Raw genomic sequence first — 17643 nt, 5'->3', positions numbered from 1 at the left:
GAAAGAACACTTTGCTACAGACAGGCCCATCAGTCAGATGTGTCCCCTGGCTCCTGGTAAGGGCTTACATTTCACAGACACCATTCAAAGTTCATGCGCCCCTACTCTTTACTAGTCAGCCACATTGAAGCATAACTGCAGCTCAGCAGGGGTTGCTGACCAGCTACACTTTCCCAGAAGACTCACATTGTGTGGGGTGGTCTTGCTGTGGGCTGTTAAACAGCTGCCTCATTTTACTCCTGAGTTGGCTGCATTACAGTGGTCAGTGATGTGACCCACATATACATGTTCCATTGCCTTGCAGATGAATTAGGCTGCAGAAATGTTAGCTGTTAGTTACTCGTGTTCATGGCCATTTGTTGTTGAAGAAGAAGAGCAGGCCCTAAGAGGATGTGAATGGGAGATGTGTGCTTCCCTGGGTGACCTGTCACTTATCAGGGACCTATCCCAACCACTGCAGGGGCACGTGTCCAGAGGTACTGGCACAGAAGGAAGTCACTGTATTATGGTGGCATTGGAATATGAGTGGAAGCAAGGGATGGGAAGAGTCATGGGCTGTCTGGGAGGAGAAATAAACCCCAGGTACAGCAATAATGTAGTGTACACACACACACCTCAGAAGTGCACACATACACAGCATTCCACAAACAGAGCAGACAAAAAGCACAGGCTCAGTACACAAAGTGTCATCACCTGAAGCCCATCCCCAAGCAGGTGTGCAGCACATACACATAATCACACCAACAGGTAACAGTACAAACTGTACAACACAAAACTCACACACACATCCCAGAGAAAGTACTCACAGTTCCTACACATCATCCTTTCTCACATACACCATACACATACATGACAGCAAATCACTCACACACATGAAAACGCAGACCCTAAAAAACTTACTCAGAAGTTGCCATGTCCCTTTTGTCCCTATGAAAAAGAGAAAAGGCAGGAGGAAACAATCAGTGGAAGGCGACACTGCCAACCCCTGATCTTCCACCTGGAAGCAGCTAAAGCAGTCGTGCTGCTAGAATCCAGCTAACATCAAGCACAGCTTCCAAAAGCTCCTTCAGCATGTGGTTGCACACACCTTGGCCAAGCCCAACCACAGCAAGGAAATCTGTGCTTCTGACCTTGATTGGATGGATTCAAACCTGCTTTGCTGTGCATCATAGGCCCCACACTGCTCCTAGTTAGGGGTGATTTTCCTACCACATGAATGCCCAGAGGGCTCTGCTTTGGAAGCCAAAGGAGCTGCACTCTCTCCCTGTCCCAGTGACAGATCCCATGGAAAAATGTGATCAATTTCCCAGGGTCAGCAGTGCAGAGGGACCTGAATAAAGTCCAGGTACAAGAAAAGCCTAAAGGCCATTGCATATTTCTGGCTCGGTTCATAAAGACCCACCTGCCTGGAAAAGCAAGCCAGGTGAGGTCTCATCAGAGACCTCCACACCTTCCTCCCCCTCCCAGCTCCTACTTCCCTTCCCCTTGCCTGGTTCCAGCAGCCTGAGACAGTGCCTGACTTACAGGCCCTCCCTTCGGCAGCACATGATGTAGGTCAGGAAAAGGCAGAGCAGAAGGGCCACCAGCAAGGGCAGGAGGATGGTCAGCAGGTAGTCATACAGAAAAGTCTTCTCAGGGGCATCTGTGGGGGGTTCAAATTCACTGCCGTCCTCCAGAACCCCATCTCCCGAAATAAGCACCGGCCCTGTGGTGCTGGGGCTGGAGAGATCCATCTGGAAAATGAGAGGCTGTCAGGATACCTGGAGGGCTTTTAGGGAGAGGCTGTCTCTATAGCCACCCTCTAAGGGGAGATCAGACAGAGCATCATTTGCCATCATGGCAGGAGCCAATTCAAAGATGCCAGGACATTGTGCCAGTCACTGCACAGACCTCTGTCCCAAACCCCACCACAAGCCTGGTTAGATCTTAGTGGTGCTTGGAGGATGAGGGTGTGGGAGGGGACAACCCCAAAAGAACAATTCTTCTGTGCTGCTTTTCTTCTACAAATCTCAAAGCACTTCGCAAGGAAGGTCAGTGCCCATTTTACAAGTGGGGAAACTGAGGCAGGGGTCACCTAAAAGGCTAGTAGCAGAGCTGGGAAAAGAACCCAGGTGTCCCAAGCCTTAGTCCAACACATGAGTAGCTTGGAGGCATCAAAGCTTCTTGCAGGTATAGAAGGAGCCCAGCTTAATCTGAACAGCAGGCAGCATCTGGAGTGACTCCAGTCTGAGCCCATCTCTTGTGCTGAGAAGGGGCTTGGAGGAGGGTGAAATGCAGAGCCTTGCAGGAGCAGACAGGGCTGAAGGCAGCAGGAGAAGAAAGCAGAGCAAAGTGCTATGGCAGGAACTCTTGATGGTAGAAAAAAAAGGGCAGGCTTGGGGTTAGGGCACTAGGCTGGAACTCAGGAGATCAGGAGGTTAGCCCCAACTCTGCCACACACCCCTTGTGTAACCTCACCTTCCTGTGCCTGGAGTTCCCAGCTGCAGGCCCAGGAGAAGGACAAGTCCTTGGGGCAGGGACTGTCTCACTCTATGAGTGTAGCACCTGGCATAACAGGGCCCTGATCTGATCTGGTACTGTCATAATACAAAGAATGAACAGCAGTAGGATCCACTGGAGTCCCATAGTGGATATGAGCCTGCCCGGAGGGTGTGAAGCATCCTAGTGAATTCCAGAGGAGTGAGAACACTTACCATCAGCTGGATCCTGAGCTTCCAGCCAGGAGAAACTTTCCCAATGAGTACTACAGGATTCTCCCCTAGGGATCCCCAATCATTCCCACTGCCCAGGCACTGGAAAACTACTGGCATGCCCCATGCAAGGGTCCACAGACTGGACAAAACTGGCTGTTTGAGCAACATGCCTCAGGGATGCCCCAGGGGATGGGTGTTACTTGACAAGCCTACACAGACCTTCTCCACAGGAGCCTGACTCCCCCTGCTGGTGAGAAAAAGCACTGCAAGGGTTCCAAGGGTTGGGTTTCCAGGCAAAAGATACATGAAAAAGGTTGTTATGCCTGAAATTGTTCCTCTGTTTCCAGGACAAATTGCTGTTGCTTAAAGCACCGCTCTGCCTAGCATCTCACTACAGTTTACTGAGACCTGGCACTCTTGTTGTTTTTATTACTACTACCGTTACAACAGCACGCAATGGTCCCAGCTGAGATCAGAGCCCTGCTATGTTGGATGAACTGCAGATATATTTAGATCCAAGTCCACTGTGCACAGAAATCAGGTTGGTTTAACTACAAGGATAATGTACACCAGCTGCATTAAACCAGGTGTGGTGCTATACACATACAGGTCTGGACACATGACAGATTTACTCTGGAGTATTCTCAGTTTACCCTGAAGGAAAAGTGGAGTTGGTGTAAACTGCACAGTGTTTACTGCTGAGGCAAAGCTGTTCTCCAGTGCAAAATTAATTCTGAGGAAATCAGAAGTATGTGTGCACTAGAGAAAACTACATCAGGCTTCATACTGGGTGGGCACATCTACATGAGATATTTTCTGTAGTTATCTAATTAGCTCTGCAGTAAACATTAGGGCTGTGTGAAATTTCGCCAAGTGTTTCCTTTCAAAGCTGTTTTGATGCATTTCGAGCTCGAAACTGCAAAATCAAAACAAAACAAAAAGCTTTGAAACAGCTTTGAAATGAAATGATGGCCCTCAAAACGTTTCAAAGGTTTCGAAGCAGCCCGGTGGCAGGAGGCAGGTGAGAGCCAGGGCTTCACTCTGAGCAGCTCTATAGCCCCATGGAGCTCAGCCCGGTGGCGAGAGGTGGAGAGCAGCTGCTTTAACTAAAACTCATCTCTACCACCATTTTGAAATGCGGAGACACTGAATACATGTGATGCAGAGGCTTCTGGAGCACGCTAATTAGCACACTCCAGCAGACTCGCAGCAGACTTGATTAATCGTCTTCTCCATCATGTGTATAGGTGCCCTCACTGTCTACATATGCAACCCTATTAGTCCACAGGAAGCTAATAAACTCTACAGCAGGGTGGCACTTGCAAATACAAGTACCACCCTGCTGTGGAGTTTTTTTGTGAGCAGCAACATACATGTAGATGCTGATGGGGCTGGCTGGGGCACAAGGGTACTTCAGTGAGGGCTGCCTGCCAGCTAGGCCTGCATCCTTGTGCCCCAGCCATCCCCTCCACAGTACATTGAGCCAGGTTGGAGCAGCACAGGGCTGGCAGGCTTACCCCCTTGGCTCCCTGCCAGCCGGGGCTGCTCCAACCCAGCTCAATGTGCTGTGGTCCCGGGCACATGTTCAAACGGCATGCCCAGGAACAATAAACTCTAGCGTGATATGCACCAGAGTTTATATCTTCATATTGATTGTATGTGTAAACCTGTCTGCTGCTCTTGTCCCGCTTACTCAAGAGTAGCCCTCTACATATTGCAAACTAGTTCCCTCACCACCTATTGGCCTGGCCCAGGAATGGCACCTACTTCAGGCAGACAGCTTAGAAAAGCTAGCTACACACCTGCTGCTTGTCACAGAGTAAATTCACCACAGAGTAAAACCCATGGGGCGCGTCTACACGAGACACTTTACTGCACTGCAAACTAATTTGCTGTGCAGTAAAGCATCACCATCTACACATACACAGCAATTAGGGTGCAGTAGACTAATTTACTGAGCTGCCAGATAGTCCCATCAGATACAAGTGGTATCCAGCAGTACAGCAAATTACTGTGCTTAAATGCATGTGTAGACAGTAATGTTGGGATGTTTAGTCTGGCTCAAATTGAACCGGAGTATATTCAGTTGCATTAATTGCACGTGTAGACATGCCCACAGTATATTACTTTATGGCAGGGGTTTTCAACCTTTTTGGATCATTGTACCCTCAGTGGCTGGACGCAGAGCCGAAAGAGGTGGTGTGCGGCCAAACACGGAGTGGTGGTAGCCACTGCATGTGAGCTTCCCCTGCCCCCTGCATCCGGCCAGAAGGGCAGTGCCTAGTGCCTGCGTGGCAGCGTCTAGTGCCTGCATGGCAGCGTGGGATGGTGCATGGCAGCGCTCCATCCCCACCTGCCCACGTGTACCCCCTAGGGCCTTCTCAAGTGCCCCCTGCTTTATAGGAACCCCTGCTTTATATCAATCATGCTGTGTGTCTGCACTCAGAGTCATACTAGAAGCCAGTTTGTACCCCACAGCCCTTGCAGTCTAAACAGACTGAGGTGGAAGGGGAAAGAGATTTCTGGTTTACAAGTGGGACTTGCCTGAGGCTGAGATCACTCAATAGGTTGGTTTCAGAGCTAGGAAAAGACCCCACCTTTCCTGTTCTCACTCCAGTCCCTTGTTCTCTATTAGCCATGCTACATGCTAAGGTTCCCTTCTCTGTGACACAGATACTGAATAGATGGTATCTCCCTTGGTATGAAGGTGAGACCAAAGCTACAGGGAAGCATCTAGCTCTACAGGGCTCCAGCTGACTTCACAGAAGCCAGTTTTCCAGGCAGAGTAGGGAGAGCTGCATGGGAGACTCCACAGTGTAACCCAGACATGGCCCAAGCTACTCACCAAGGTGATATTGCACCAGTCGATTATGAATACAGGATAGAATCTGTCATGACATGCAAGAACTGGCTGCTGCTCCATGTTGCACCGGGCCTCATTATCAAGAGACTTGGTGGCCACCAGGCAGTCGGAGAAAGGGTATATGGATCCTACCTTTATGTACACCCTAGGAAAAAGAGCACAGGGGGAGGGGGAAGGTGGCATGAGTGAGAAGCAGGTGATAACAGCTCAGGAAAATCCCCGTGAGGGAAGCTGACGGGATGCCTAGGAACCCTCTGGTCATGAGAATGATCCAGGACCCTTCTGGTCATGAGGGAAGAGAGTATCCAGGAGGTCCCTGGTCATGGTCTGGCAATGCACTGGCACTGGATATGCCTAGAATCTCTCTGACTAGGGGAAACAGCCCAGGAATCCTCTGCCCATTGATGCTGAGCCTCTGGATTAGGAGCACTCATGGGCACAGGGGACCTCTGAGGAGGAAAGCCATTTGGAAACTAATGCCCTGTGGTGGCTGATATTCTAGGGGACAAGTCCCACTCCATACCCTTCCTTTCTGCCTTCGATAGGCAGGGGCACACGACCTCCCCGGTCCAAGGCTGACGTGATGTTGATGATGTGCAAGTCGTCCTGATCCCAGATGCTGTCCACACCCTGCTGGAACAGCTGCTGTGCCTCCACCGGTAACACTTCCTCCACATCTCGGTTCTTCACAAAGAACTCTGCCTGGTACGGCAGCTGCTCGTCTACAGTGGGGGAAGAGAGAGGTTCCACTGTGACGAGGTTTGGGGCTAGGCTCAAAGACAGCAGGTTGGATCAGGGATCCAACAGAAATCAGACATCTGGGGCATTGTGGGGATGGGCTCAGAACTTATAAAAGTCTAGGCACCTTATAGTCCACCACCTTCAGAGTTGTGAGGATGACTGGGTGTCTATAGGAAAGCTCAAACTCCAGGGGCCCCTGGGCTCTCCAAAATGGAAGGAGGAAGGTCTGTGTCACCCTATTGGCATTTTGGTGCATGATGGGTAGGCTCCCTTAGGCCAGGGGAGCTGATAAGTTGGTCAGCCCTGGGAAAATGGAGGGCATTGCTAGGAAAACTATTTGGGTGGTAAAACTAGGAGAGTTGGTAGGGTTTACCTGGGGAGGAGCCAATGTTGAAGATGATCCTTTGTTTCACAGTCTCATATGTATGTCTGTTATATGCTTTCACCTGCCGCAGAGAGAAAAAGAAAGCAAAGTTCCTCACTCAGAATAAAATAGCCACTTCCCAAACTAGGTCCTCCTAGGTCTTCTCTTTCTCCCTGTGCCAGGGGGGCTGCCTCAGATGGCAGAGGCCAGAGCTGTAGGCCAGGAGGCAGAGGAATATAAGCCTCTTCTTCTTGAGGAGGGAGATGGCCTTCTACCTCCTCAAATCCCCTGGCAGCAGCTCCAAGAGGTCTGCTTCAGGGGGGGATGCCCTTGGGCTAGAAGCAAAGGGAGTCCCCAGCTGAGGTCTGCTCCATTCAGCATAGAAATCATGTTTACTGTTCTGAATTCAGTCAAGATTACCAGTGTTTCAGGGGTGTACTTGGTAGCCGTGTTCGTCTAAGACAAAAAGACATGATTCCCGAAAGCTTGCAGAAAAGGACAATTTTCTTGCCATTTTCCAGTTGGTCTAATAAAAGGTATCATTTTGGAACCAAGAGTTCTAGTTTTTTGTGGTGTCAAGATTACCAAGAGTTTATAGCTCCCTCTGGCTATGCTGACACAAGCAGGCACACTTCTACCTCCCCATCTGCACCCTTCATGAACGGCACAATCCCATCAAAACACCTGTATGGACACTCCCACAAAGCAACACAATCACATGAAGACACCTATAAACACCTCCTTCAAACAACACCCCCCCGTAAAGCAGCACCCCATCACACAAAAGCAGGCACGGACACTTCCTCAAAGCAAAATACAGTCACACACAGACACATGATAACCAAGCACTCCTTCAAAACAACACACAATCACAGAAATATATTTATATACACCTCCTATAAACAACAGACACTCTGAAAAAAACTCCCACAGTTATTCAAAGGCACATAGAGCCACCTCCTATAAACACACATACACATACATCTGCCCCCAACAGCACACAAGAGCTCCCTGACTGTAAGGAATAGCATCCACTCGGTACCTCAATGGTCTGCCTGCCAGCTTTCTTTTCCTTTGCTGTGGGTGACCCATAGAGGAAGGCGGTTTCATACGGCCCACGCTGGATGTAACGCAGCCACCTGGGCAGGTCCGGGTATCCCAACAGACGGGCATGGAAGGTGATGGGGACATCAGGTGGGATTTCTGAAAAAATACACATACATGTGTCACGTGTGTACACACACACACACACACACACACACACCACACACACACACACACAATTTTAGGGTTTTTAGAACTCTTCCCCTGCAGAATCCCATACAATTTACCTAATTTAGGATTTTACCTTTCTGCCCATCCCCACAGTATCAGGACATCTTCCAAGCAAATCAGTCCCTATAGCAAAGACCTTATCAATTTTTGCAGAAAGAGAGGAGCAGGGCCTTTGGCAAAGCTCAAAAAAAATTTTTAAATCATTTCAGTTTGGACAAAATGCTGCTTCTTCAGGGTTGTTTTAATAAAATTCAGGGGCAAGATTGACAAGAGTACTTTACTACCATTCACAGACCAGCAGAGGGGAGAAAGAGGTGAGGGTACATGGTGTGTATGGACCCAAAATAGCATTTGAGGAAAGTCAGCCAGAACCACAGGCAACAGAAGGGAGGGGGGAGGCTAACAGGCCTTAGCCCCCCAAAACGTGGGGCAGTAGGGTTGCAAGGCAGCCTGGCCAAAGGCTTCTGGCAGTTGCAACAGGGGTGTGGAGGGAGTGGGGCTGGGGCTAAGGGAGGGGCAGGCGCTGTACAGCCAGCGAGGTGTGGGATTGAGCCGTGAGTGGCACATCCAGGGGGTATAGCTCCTGCTGCTACGCACACCCTGGATCTGTGGGGTGCAGGGCAGGCTGCCACTGCCACCTAGGGTGGGTGGTGGTGGCAGTGGGAGGGGACTATAAGGGGGGGCTTCAGCCACCCGAAAATTCACCATAGCCCGCCCAACCCCCTTCCCAGCACCGCCACTGCCCACCCTGAGTGCAGCCCAGCCCCCTCCACTTGGAACAGCCCGGTGCCAGCCCCAGCCCACAGCAGCATCCTGCCCTGCCCCGTGCAGATCTGCGGGTACACACTCCCCCATGCACTCCCAGGATGTGTGCAGCAGCAGGAGCTGGGCATAGAGGTCCCAGGGGCATGGGACCTCCAGCACCGGGCCCCCCTGGATGGTACATGGCCAGGGCCATTGCAAGGAGGCAGACAGGGCCGGTGTGGGACTCAGGGGTGGTGGATTAGTTAGTGTGGGGGGCGTCAACGCCAGCCAATGACCCTGGGTGCAGGGGAAGGGGCAGCCACCTGGGCACAGCGGGCCGTGGCCCTACCCCAATCCTGGGTCCGACTCAGCTCCCTCCCAATCCCTGCCTGGTCCCAGCCCCAGCCCTACTCCCTCCCCCCATGGCCCATTCCTCTCCCCTGCTCCTTTCCCTGCAGAATTTCCTGCCGGGGGGGGCACATGTGCTTGTGCACTCAGTCCCTCTGAAAAAATTTTTCTCCCTCTGCTAGAACCATATCCAATGTGTTTTCCGTCATTTTGTATTTGTCTAAAACTCATCTGCAGAATTGGCCATTTTGAGGTCAAGTCAGTCAGTGCTTTCCAGCAAAGCAACTGCTCACTATGGAGAGAGGAGGCTGGCTGAGCAGGTGCAGTCTCAACACCCCTGTTCTGTGCCAGTCCAACAGCAGCAGCACTTTTTCCCAGAAAGCATTGGTGTCAGAGACCAGGGTAGCTCCTTACATGGAGCTGGTATGATAGAGCTCCCACAGGGATCTGATTGATCTCCTTCTTTCCCTTTGCTAGTCCTGTGAGCTCTTCAGGGCAGAGATTGTCTATTCGTGAATGCCTAGATGTGGTCTCATACACAGCAAAAGCAACCATCAATTTACTGTCATTATTTTTTATATAACATCATGACATACGATAAATTACTACAGATTACAGTAATGGGCTGGATAAGTGGTGCTAGGTTGGCATGCACGGTTGGCTCAGTTGGGGCCTGATACAGCCACATGTGAATGACCTGGCCAGAGCCCAGTCCAGCTAAGCATAGCAGATACAGCCAAGGCCTGATTCCTCTGCGTGCTATTGGACCAGCCAGGACTCAGTCCAGGCACATGGGGAAGGTTTGACCGGGGCCCAATCCCTCTGCATGGGGCCAGCACAGGCAGGGCCCAGTCCTTCTGTGTGCAGCTTAGAAATTTTGGCAGCTGGGGAGAGGTGGCATCTTTCATTGCCAACACTCCCCCATCAACAAGTTTCCAGACCTGTGGGGAACCTCACAGGCCAAAAAACGCAACTATATGGGATGGATCTGGCCTATGGCTGGGGGTTGAGCACCCTGAATTATATAATATAAAATATTGAGCACCCTGAATTATATAATATAAAATATAAGGCAAGCAAACCAACAGATAGACAACAGAGAAGGTGTATGGGGATAGACAGACAGGCAGTGTATGGGGATTGATAGATTAATGTACAGATAGATTGTAAATGGGGATGGATGGGTGGATGGTGATTAGCACATTGGCCAGTGGGCCAGGAGTGGTGGCTGACACACTGTAGACAACATTTCTGGTGGAGGCTCCTACTCCTGAACCACTTATTGAGCTGGCCTCCAAGCAACATCGACCCTGCCATCTGCATGGGGCTGAGCTGGGCTCTATGGCATGACCCTCCTTTGTCATCACTCACCCTCGACGTTATTGTGGACTGAGGGAAATGCATCCTGGAAGAGCTCCCGCTCCAGCTCGTGCACAAAGATCTCTCCAGTCACCGGATAGACATTGCGATCAGGGAGAGCAGCCAGGAGCCCACCAAGAAAAACCACTGTGGGGAGGGACTGGGGTTAGAGCCACAGGCCTGGGGAGGGGGAGCAAAAGCAGCCTGAGTCGAACAGCCAGGTCCAGGAAGAGAAGGGGTGGAAAATAGGAAAAACCAGGAAGGTTTGTGAAGAGGCAGTATAGGGGGATGGGACTGGGGCTGGGGGCTCTTGCTCCTGCCTCCAGTATGGGGGCATGGCATCTGTCTAGGCCTCCATTTCCCCACATTCTTTGCTTTTCTCTTATAAGCACTAAGAAACATAGGGGTGAAAAGCCCACTGTTGGGGCTAAGCCAGAGGACATGCTCTTCCTCTGGCACCAAGCTAATTATTGCATCCAGAATGGGCTCGTGCACAACACACATCCTCTGCGCATGCTGTGGGCCCTCGGCCAGAGTCCTGCCAGCTTGAGGAGAGATACCTGCCACCTCGTCCTGAATTCTGCTAGCCGGGGCCCTCCTTGTATAGGACCCCCTCCCACCACCTCCCAACCCCAGAGCTTGGGTCCCAGATGAGAGTCCCTAGCCCCACTCCAGGACACCTGGGTCGTGGAAGCCAGGCAGTTGCACTCAGTCTGTAAGCAAAAGGCACCGGTTATATTTAGAAGGTGTCTGGAATTGTCTGACCATGGGGGTCGCTCCCTGCTTTGGTCCCTGGCAGGAGAGCAGGGGACAAGGCTGGAAAGAGCGTCTGTCCTCAGGGCCAGAGTGTCTGTCCTCAGGCCTCTCGCCTGGGGCGTGGTTGCTGCATTTAGCACATTGGACTGTTCTCTGTGCAGAGGCTCCGTTCTGCCTGCTCTATCCCCTGCCTTGCACCCTGGGTATTAAACTCCCCCATAGCTTGCCCCCTCCCCAAACACTGCCCCTGCCTTGCATCTGGGCTGCCCCCCCACCTTGCCTGACCTGTACAGAAACCCCTGGGAGGAGGCAGGATGGAACTTGCCTGCTAAGAAGAGAATCCAGACGAGCCGTGGTGCTGCCATCTTTTCACTACTTGCCAGGAATGTGTCCAGTGTGATTGACAGGGACAGGCAGCCAGGGCAGAGCCAGCAAGGTCGTAAGGCGGCTGGAACCAAGATCCTGAGCCTGCTGTGCTGCTAACTGCCTCAAAGGGGCGCCAAAACCATGGGGTGTGTGTCCAGGGTGTCCTAACCTGGGACAATTAACTCATGCTTATGACACCTGGTTCTCCAAGGGCTTCTACTACCTGAACCGGCACTACACGAAGGCCTTGCTGCTCCCATGAGGCAGGCCCTGGCACAGGGGCAGTCTAGGGTTGCCTAGGGATTGCCTTGCACAGAGATGCTGTCTGCATCTGGGGTGGGAGACAGCAGGCAGCAGAATGGAGCAGTGACAAGAGAAAATGGTTTAGAGCTGGAAGTGGAGGGGTATGCTCCTTCCAGCCAGCACTGGGATTTGCCTGGGATACCCATGTGAACATCCTTACTGCAGGAGCCTCCTGCAACAGAGATATGTAAATATATATATAACCCCAAGCCTGCCCTTTCTTTTCTTCCATCAAGGTTTCCTGCCATAGCACTTTGCTCCACTCTCTTCTCCTGCTGCCTTCAGCCCTGTCTGCTCCTGCAAGGCTCTGCATTTCACCCTCCTCCAAGCCCCTTCCCAGCACTAGAGATGGGCTAAGGCTGGAGTCACTCCAGATGTTGCCTGCTGTTCAGATTCAGCTGGGCTCCTTCAATACCTGCAAGTTCTGATGCCTCCAAGCCACTCATGTTGAACTAAGGCTTGGGACACCTGGGTTCTTTTCCCAGCTCTGCTACTAGCCTTTTCGGTGACCTTCAACTTCCCCTGCCTCAGTTTCCCCTATATATTTTTTTTTCTGGTAGCCAATTGAATTCCAAATCCAATTAAGCAAAACTCAATAACTGTGTCTGCAGAAATCCATGGGTCACATAGCTTCAAACAGGCCAGCATCTTAAGTCCCAGGCCTGAGGGTCTGGGCATTCAGATGCTTCCCCTATCCAGGCTGGAATCCTACGTACAAGTCCCAGACCCAGAGGTCTGGCAGTCTGGCTGCTCCCTGTCATGCTTGATCTTAGCCAAAAGACTGAGAAGCAGAGGATGATGCTGACAGCAGAGAAGCAACCCCAGCCAGCCTGGCTCTGCAGCCACTCCCCACTGGAATTTCCCCAGAGATCTGCCCCACAAACCTTGAACTCAGCCTGGGCCTGCTGAGCTTGGAAGAGCTAATGAGAGGGCAGCCTGCGGCAGACAGACCCCAGGGCAGAGGGCTACGTGCCTCCCAGGTGCTAGAAAAAAGCCTCCACAACAGGGTTGCCAGTCTTCTGCCACCTGTGTCCTCAGGGCAGCAACAAGGGGCAATTATTGGGCATGGTTTGGGCCCCTGTCTGCAAGCCCCATTGATGAAAGAACCTTCTCCTCTCTGTATCTTCCTCCCACTGGAGCCTTGCTCTCCCTACCAGGTAAAGCCTCACACCCACCAGCTCTCACCATCCAGGAGCGCTGGCTGGACATGAGAGCCAGGCACTGGTGGGGAGAAGGGCTGCCCAGCAGCCTACCAACAGTGCCAGGTGCCCCAGCTGCTGTGATATGAGGTTGTCTCCTGCCGGCGGCCGGCTTGTTCCACTAACCTCCCCATGAACTTACACAGAGCTTGGAAAGTCCTTGGGGGATTCAGCTGCTGCTCTGTCTCTTCCTTCCATCACGCTCCGGCTGGCTGGCTCAGCTGAGATGGGTGGCATCATCTATGTATGCAGGGAGGACACTGCCTCTGCTCTGGAGGAGCTCCGGTCCCCCACTTCCTATGGCCAAGGGGACTACCAGCCACTGCTGCCCCCATACCCTTGGCCCTTGCCCAGGGTTGAGAGGTGAGCTAATTCACACCTTGGCCTCTGTGGTGGGTGTCAGCCAAGAGGGCAGTGGTGGTTTGCAGTCTTACAAGTCTGAGCCCCACCAGAAACCACCACATGCAGACCACATGGAGGATGCCTTGACAGGCTGGGTTTCTAGCTGCCTGTAGGTGCTCAGCTCTTCTGAAAGGGAGAATCTAGGTCCCCATCACCCTGGAACAAGGTATCTAGACTGACTGTTACTGTCCCAAATGGGCAGGCAGAACAGGTTAGGTGGCAGAACCGTGGCTGCAGAAGGTCCTAGAGATGGGGCTGAGATGTCAGACTATGCTCCTGCTGACATTTCTGAGCTGGGGTGGCCACTTGCCATCTGCGAAATCTGCTGACTGTCTTCTTTGGTGTAGTGGGGAAGGGATGGAGGGAGGCTGCTGGGAGGTGCTGGGGCTGGATGCAGAGAAATTAGGGCCTTGTGCCTCTAGGATCCTGGTAAATACACAGGCCAGGAATACCCCAAAAAGGTTCTGTGTGACTCTGCTATCTGCCACTGGCTGGGGGTCTGGGACATTGGTACAGACCAGTAAAGGTGCTCCAGGCTGGGCTGCAACAGAGGGGCCCACTCCAGAAATAGATGGACCCTCATTAGAGGCTTGTGCATTCAGATGCAGAAGTGTCTTACATACTCCTGGCCAGCCTAGGCTGCTGCTGTCTGACAGATGAAGAACGAGAATAGTTTGGAGGAGTCCCAGTCTTGCTCTGGAGGATATGTACCCCAAATCTTCTTCTGGCTCATCTTAGCCAGGCCCTGAGTCACTCACCGATGTGGGTCCCTGAAGCAAATGACACATGCAACCAAAAAGAAGTGTTACTGCTATGCTGCTTCTTCCAGGGTGAGAGAAGTCAAGGCCTTTGAGCATGGAGAATGGATTCCCTTCTGCCTCATGCCTCCAGAGGACAGGGCCGGGGTGCCATGCATAGGGAGAGACTTACACTGATCCTGCTGAGGTGATGGCGTAAGCTGAAGCACAATAAGATGGGGACAGTGAAGGGATAAAGGCTTCACACTGGGGACTGTGTAACAGCACATGGCCTCTGGCACCCTGTAGGAATGCAATTCAGCTCCTCTCGATCTTAAAGCACTGCCTGTACCTGAGCATTATGAGAATTGCCCTGTCTGAGCAGTATAGAGCCTAGGACACACAGCACAGTGCTGCTTCCAGCCACTAGAGGGGAGTCACAGATCATTTCACTCTTTGGGGGTTACCGTTGGGTCTGCAAAGAGATGGGAACTGAAAAAGGCAGGGCAGGGCAAAATTGGCAGTTGTTTTTGGTGTGAAATAAATGGGCTACATTCATCAGAATTTTCACCAGAATACAATCAGTATTTTCCCATTCTTGCTCTATGTCCTCAGTCTCTCTCTCTCTCCCTCTCTTCCTCCCTTTCTTTTTCCCTCCACCCCAGTTCTTTATCTGTAAAATGGAGAGAAAAAGAGACCTTTTACTGATAGACTGCTGAGGCCTCTAGATAGGTACAGCAATCTGCATAGAACAGCTCCGAACTTTGCCTGGGGCACTTCTGGGATATAAAGAATCTCATATCTCATTTACAGCCCCACTTGTGCTGACCGTAAACCCAAACCACTGTAGAGTGGAAAAAAGCAGGTGAGAGAGAATTGTTAACAATGCCCTTTCCCTTTTCTCCTTTTGTCTGTAGCATTTTGACTGGATCAAAAATTGCAGAGAAGGAATTTGCAATACACACAAGCACGTGCATGTGTGTGTAAACATATATAATGTATGTGTGCGTGTGTATTTTTTTCCCCTTTCATGTCAAGAAGTCATGGAAATTGCAAGGTTTCCAGCATTATGAACTGCAAGTAACAGTGACCCTGCCAGACTCCATCCCTACCCTTCCCGCAACCCAGTGGCAAGAAGGAAGGGCTGGGCCCTCCAGCACTGTACTGCAGGGTCAAAGCCCAAAGCAATCAGCCATTTTAGCATGAGCAGGCTCAAGCCCTTGGTTGCCAGGAGGGTGAGAGAGCAAGGCTCCAGGGCGAGGGGGGTTGCACAGGGTTTGTAGCCCCATCTTGTAAGCAGGGAAGGAGAGAATGGGGCAGAGACCCCAACCAAGGAGGTAGAGAAGGGCTCCAGGACTGCAAGGACAATATTCTCCAGCCACAGCAGAACATGTGGCACGCAGGCCTGTTTCCAGTGCACAGCCAGCTTCCCCCAGCGGCCCTTCCTCCCTTTCAGCCAAGGCCTGTGTGTGTGAGTGACCATCTATATTTAGGTCAGTGTGCTTCCTCTGCTCTCTTAAGGTGGAAACGTAGCAACCTACGCAGCCGCCAAGCTGGCTATGGATGCCAGTCTGCCTTTACAGGAAGAGCAAGAGGAGGGGTGGGCTGGGGGAGCTCTTCCTTCCCCAGACTTGCCCCCTTTCCCCACCTACAGGCTGCAGTCAGTCTCACCTAGATCCCAGCCCTCCTGCCCCACAGCCCAGTAGTGCCTTGCTGCAAGTGCCAGCCCAGTGCAAAGCCATGTGAGTTGCAAGCCACCCCCTGGCTAAGGCAGGCTGGTGGGAGAGCCTGTTAACCCCTCTGCACAGATGAGGAGGGCAGCAAGCTGGCAAAGGCCTATGACTCTCATGTGCTCCTACTGCTGGGGAGGGTGATGTGCTGCTAAGGACTTTTTTGCTTTTGCTCAAACCTGTTATTAATGTGCTGCTGGATCTCCACACTGGCTGTGCTTGGCCCTCACTGATGTGGCTGTCAAGGGGAGGGGGAGAGCGGACAGAGCTGTCATTGTGGATTCTCCTGGGGGCTTGCAAGCCACGAGTTGCCCACTCCAGCCCTTCGCAGAAGGATGACTCCACCCAGGCCAGACTTGGTTGCATGACTGCGCCTTGCTCCCCCAGGAGCCAAGGGCTACGTTCCCATTAGCTGTATGTGTGTGCAGGTCTGACCCCCATCAGCTATTAACCCCCTGGGAGAGGGCGCACTTTACCTACCAGCCAGGTACCCCATGCATGGATCAAGGAGAGGAGGCACGGGGAGGGAGGGGGCATCTTTCTTGCCTTCATCCTGTGCCTGCTATGGGCAAATGGGGAATTTTTAAATTTTCCCTGTGGGCAGACTTAATGCACTGCAGAAGGCAAGGGGAGTGCCCAGGGAGAGGTGCTGTTGCAGACAGTGGGAGGAAATGTGCATGGAGCAGAGACGGCACATTGCACACTGTGAGTGCTCTCCAGGTGTACACTGAATGCTCTTGGTGGGGCACATGTTGCATGCTGAGGAAGGGGCACACATTGGTGGTACTCAGCACATACTTAGCAAGGAGTGCATTGCAGTAGCTGCCTGCTGCCAGGGAAGAGGGTTATTTTCATAGGGGTTTGCACAGGTGCAGAGCTGGGGTGGAGGTGGATACAGTCCAAGCAACTTGCCACCAGCAGGAGAGGCACTAAACTAACAGCCCCAAGCCACTGAGACCTACCACCTGGTTCCTGTTTGTCTTGTGTGGTGAGGGGGAAGGGGAGGCCTAGCCTGGCAGATGGAAAGAAGCTAAAGTGGGTGGGTGTAGGCTAGGGGCAGGTTGCAAGGAGAGGGCTTTTAAGCTGGAGAAGTTGGGAGGAGTGGGGGAATCAATAGGGAAGGAAGCTATGTGGCATTATTAGTCTCCATTAAGATTCTCACCTTCCTCTGGCTGGGGGGAGAGGGGGTCTTGGCGAGGCCATGCTCATATTGGTTTCTCTGTCCTTGCTCCCATTCCAAAGCCCTGTTTTCCTGGGTCTGCTGCTGCGCTCTAGAAAATTATTCTGAACTGGCATCTGGCCTGGAGCATGGGGAGAGAGCTGGGAGTTTGTATGCAATTACTGTATGTGTGTACAGGCATGTGTCCGTGTGCATGCACTTCTGTGTATACAAGTGTGTGCATACACCGGAATACACACAATTCAGTGTGTGCACATGGGGTTCACAGATGTACAGCTCACATGTACAGGTGATTCACGGGTGGGAGGGTGCATGTTCATGTAAGTGCAACGTGTGCTTGTGCCTCTGCATATATGAGCCTATGTGCACACAGTAGATGCACAATTGTGTGTGTGTGCATGTACAGGTTGATGTGTGTGTGCATGATGCGCTAAGGTGAGTGTTCATGTTTGTGTGCATCTGTGCATTTATATATGGCCCAGTTAGGACAAGTGTGAGATCAGCCCCTCTGGCTGGCTCTCTGGTGTTTATCCCTGAAGGCTTGAGGGCTTTCTGTCCATTAATGAATTCCGGCTCCTAGCAC

General features: G+C 52.0%; 1 protein-coding gene across 3 annotated transcripts in view; it reads right to left on the bottom strand.

Annotated features, from left to right (window-relative positions):
- SGCA (sarcoglycan alpha) overlaps positions 1–11586 on the bottom strand; it is a 26665-nt gene extending 15079 nt beyond the window's left edge. For 2 of the 3 annotated variants that reach the window (XM_006023324.3, XM_025203792.1), the window contains exons 1-8: positions 11469–11586; positions 10400–10534; positions 7704–7864; positions 6671–6743; positions 6080–6278; positions 5539–5701; positions 1525–1733; positions 901–927 (exon numbers count right to left, since the gene is read on the bottom strand). In XM_006023324.3, the coding sequence (XP_006023386.1) occupies positions 901–927; positions 1525–1733; positions 5539–5701; positions 6080–6278; positions 6671–6743; positions 7704–7864; positions 10400–10534; positions 11469–11508 (1007 nt within the window). In that variant the 5' untranslated portion in view covers positions 11509–11586. The remainder of the gene's footprint in view (positions 1–900; positions 928–1524; positions 1734–5538; positions 5702–6079; positions 6279–6670; positions 6744–7703; positions 7865–10399; positions 10535–11468) is intronic. The other variant, XM_014519769.2, reaches the window with a different exon arrangement.
- Positions 11587–17643: the final 6057 nt, after the last annotated feature.

The sequence above is a fragment of the Alligator sinensis genome, unplaced genomic scaffold, assembly GCF_000455745.1.
Source record: "Alligator sinensis unplaced genomic scaffold, ASM45574v1 scaffold520_1, whole genome shotgun sequence".
NCBI lineage: Eukaryota > Metazoa > Chordata > Crocodylia > Alligatoridae > Alligator > Alligator sinensis.
The sequence above is the reverse complement of the archived record's forward strand: the minus strand, read 5'-3'. Positions and strand labels throughout refer to the sequence as shown.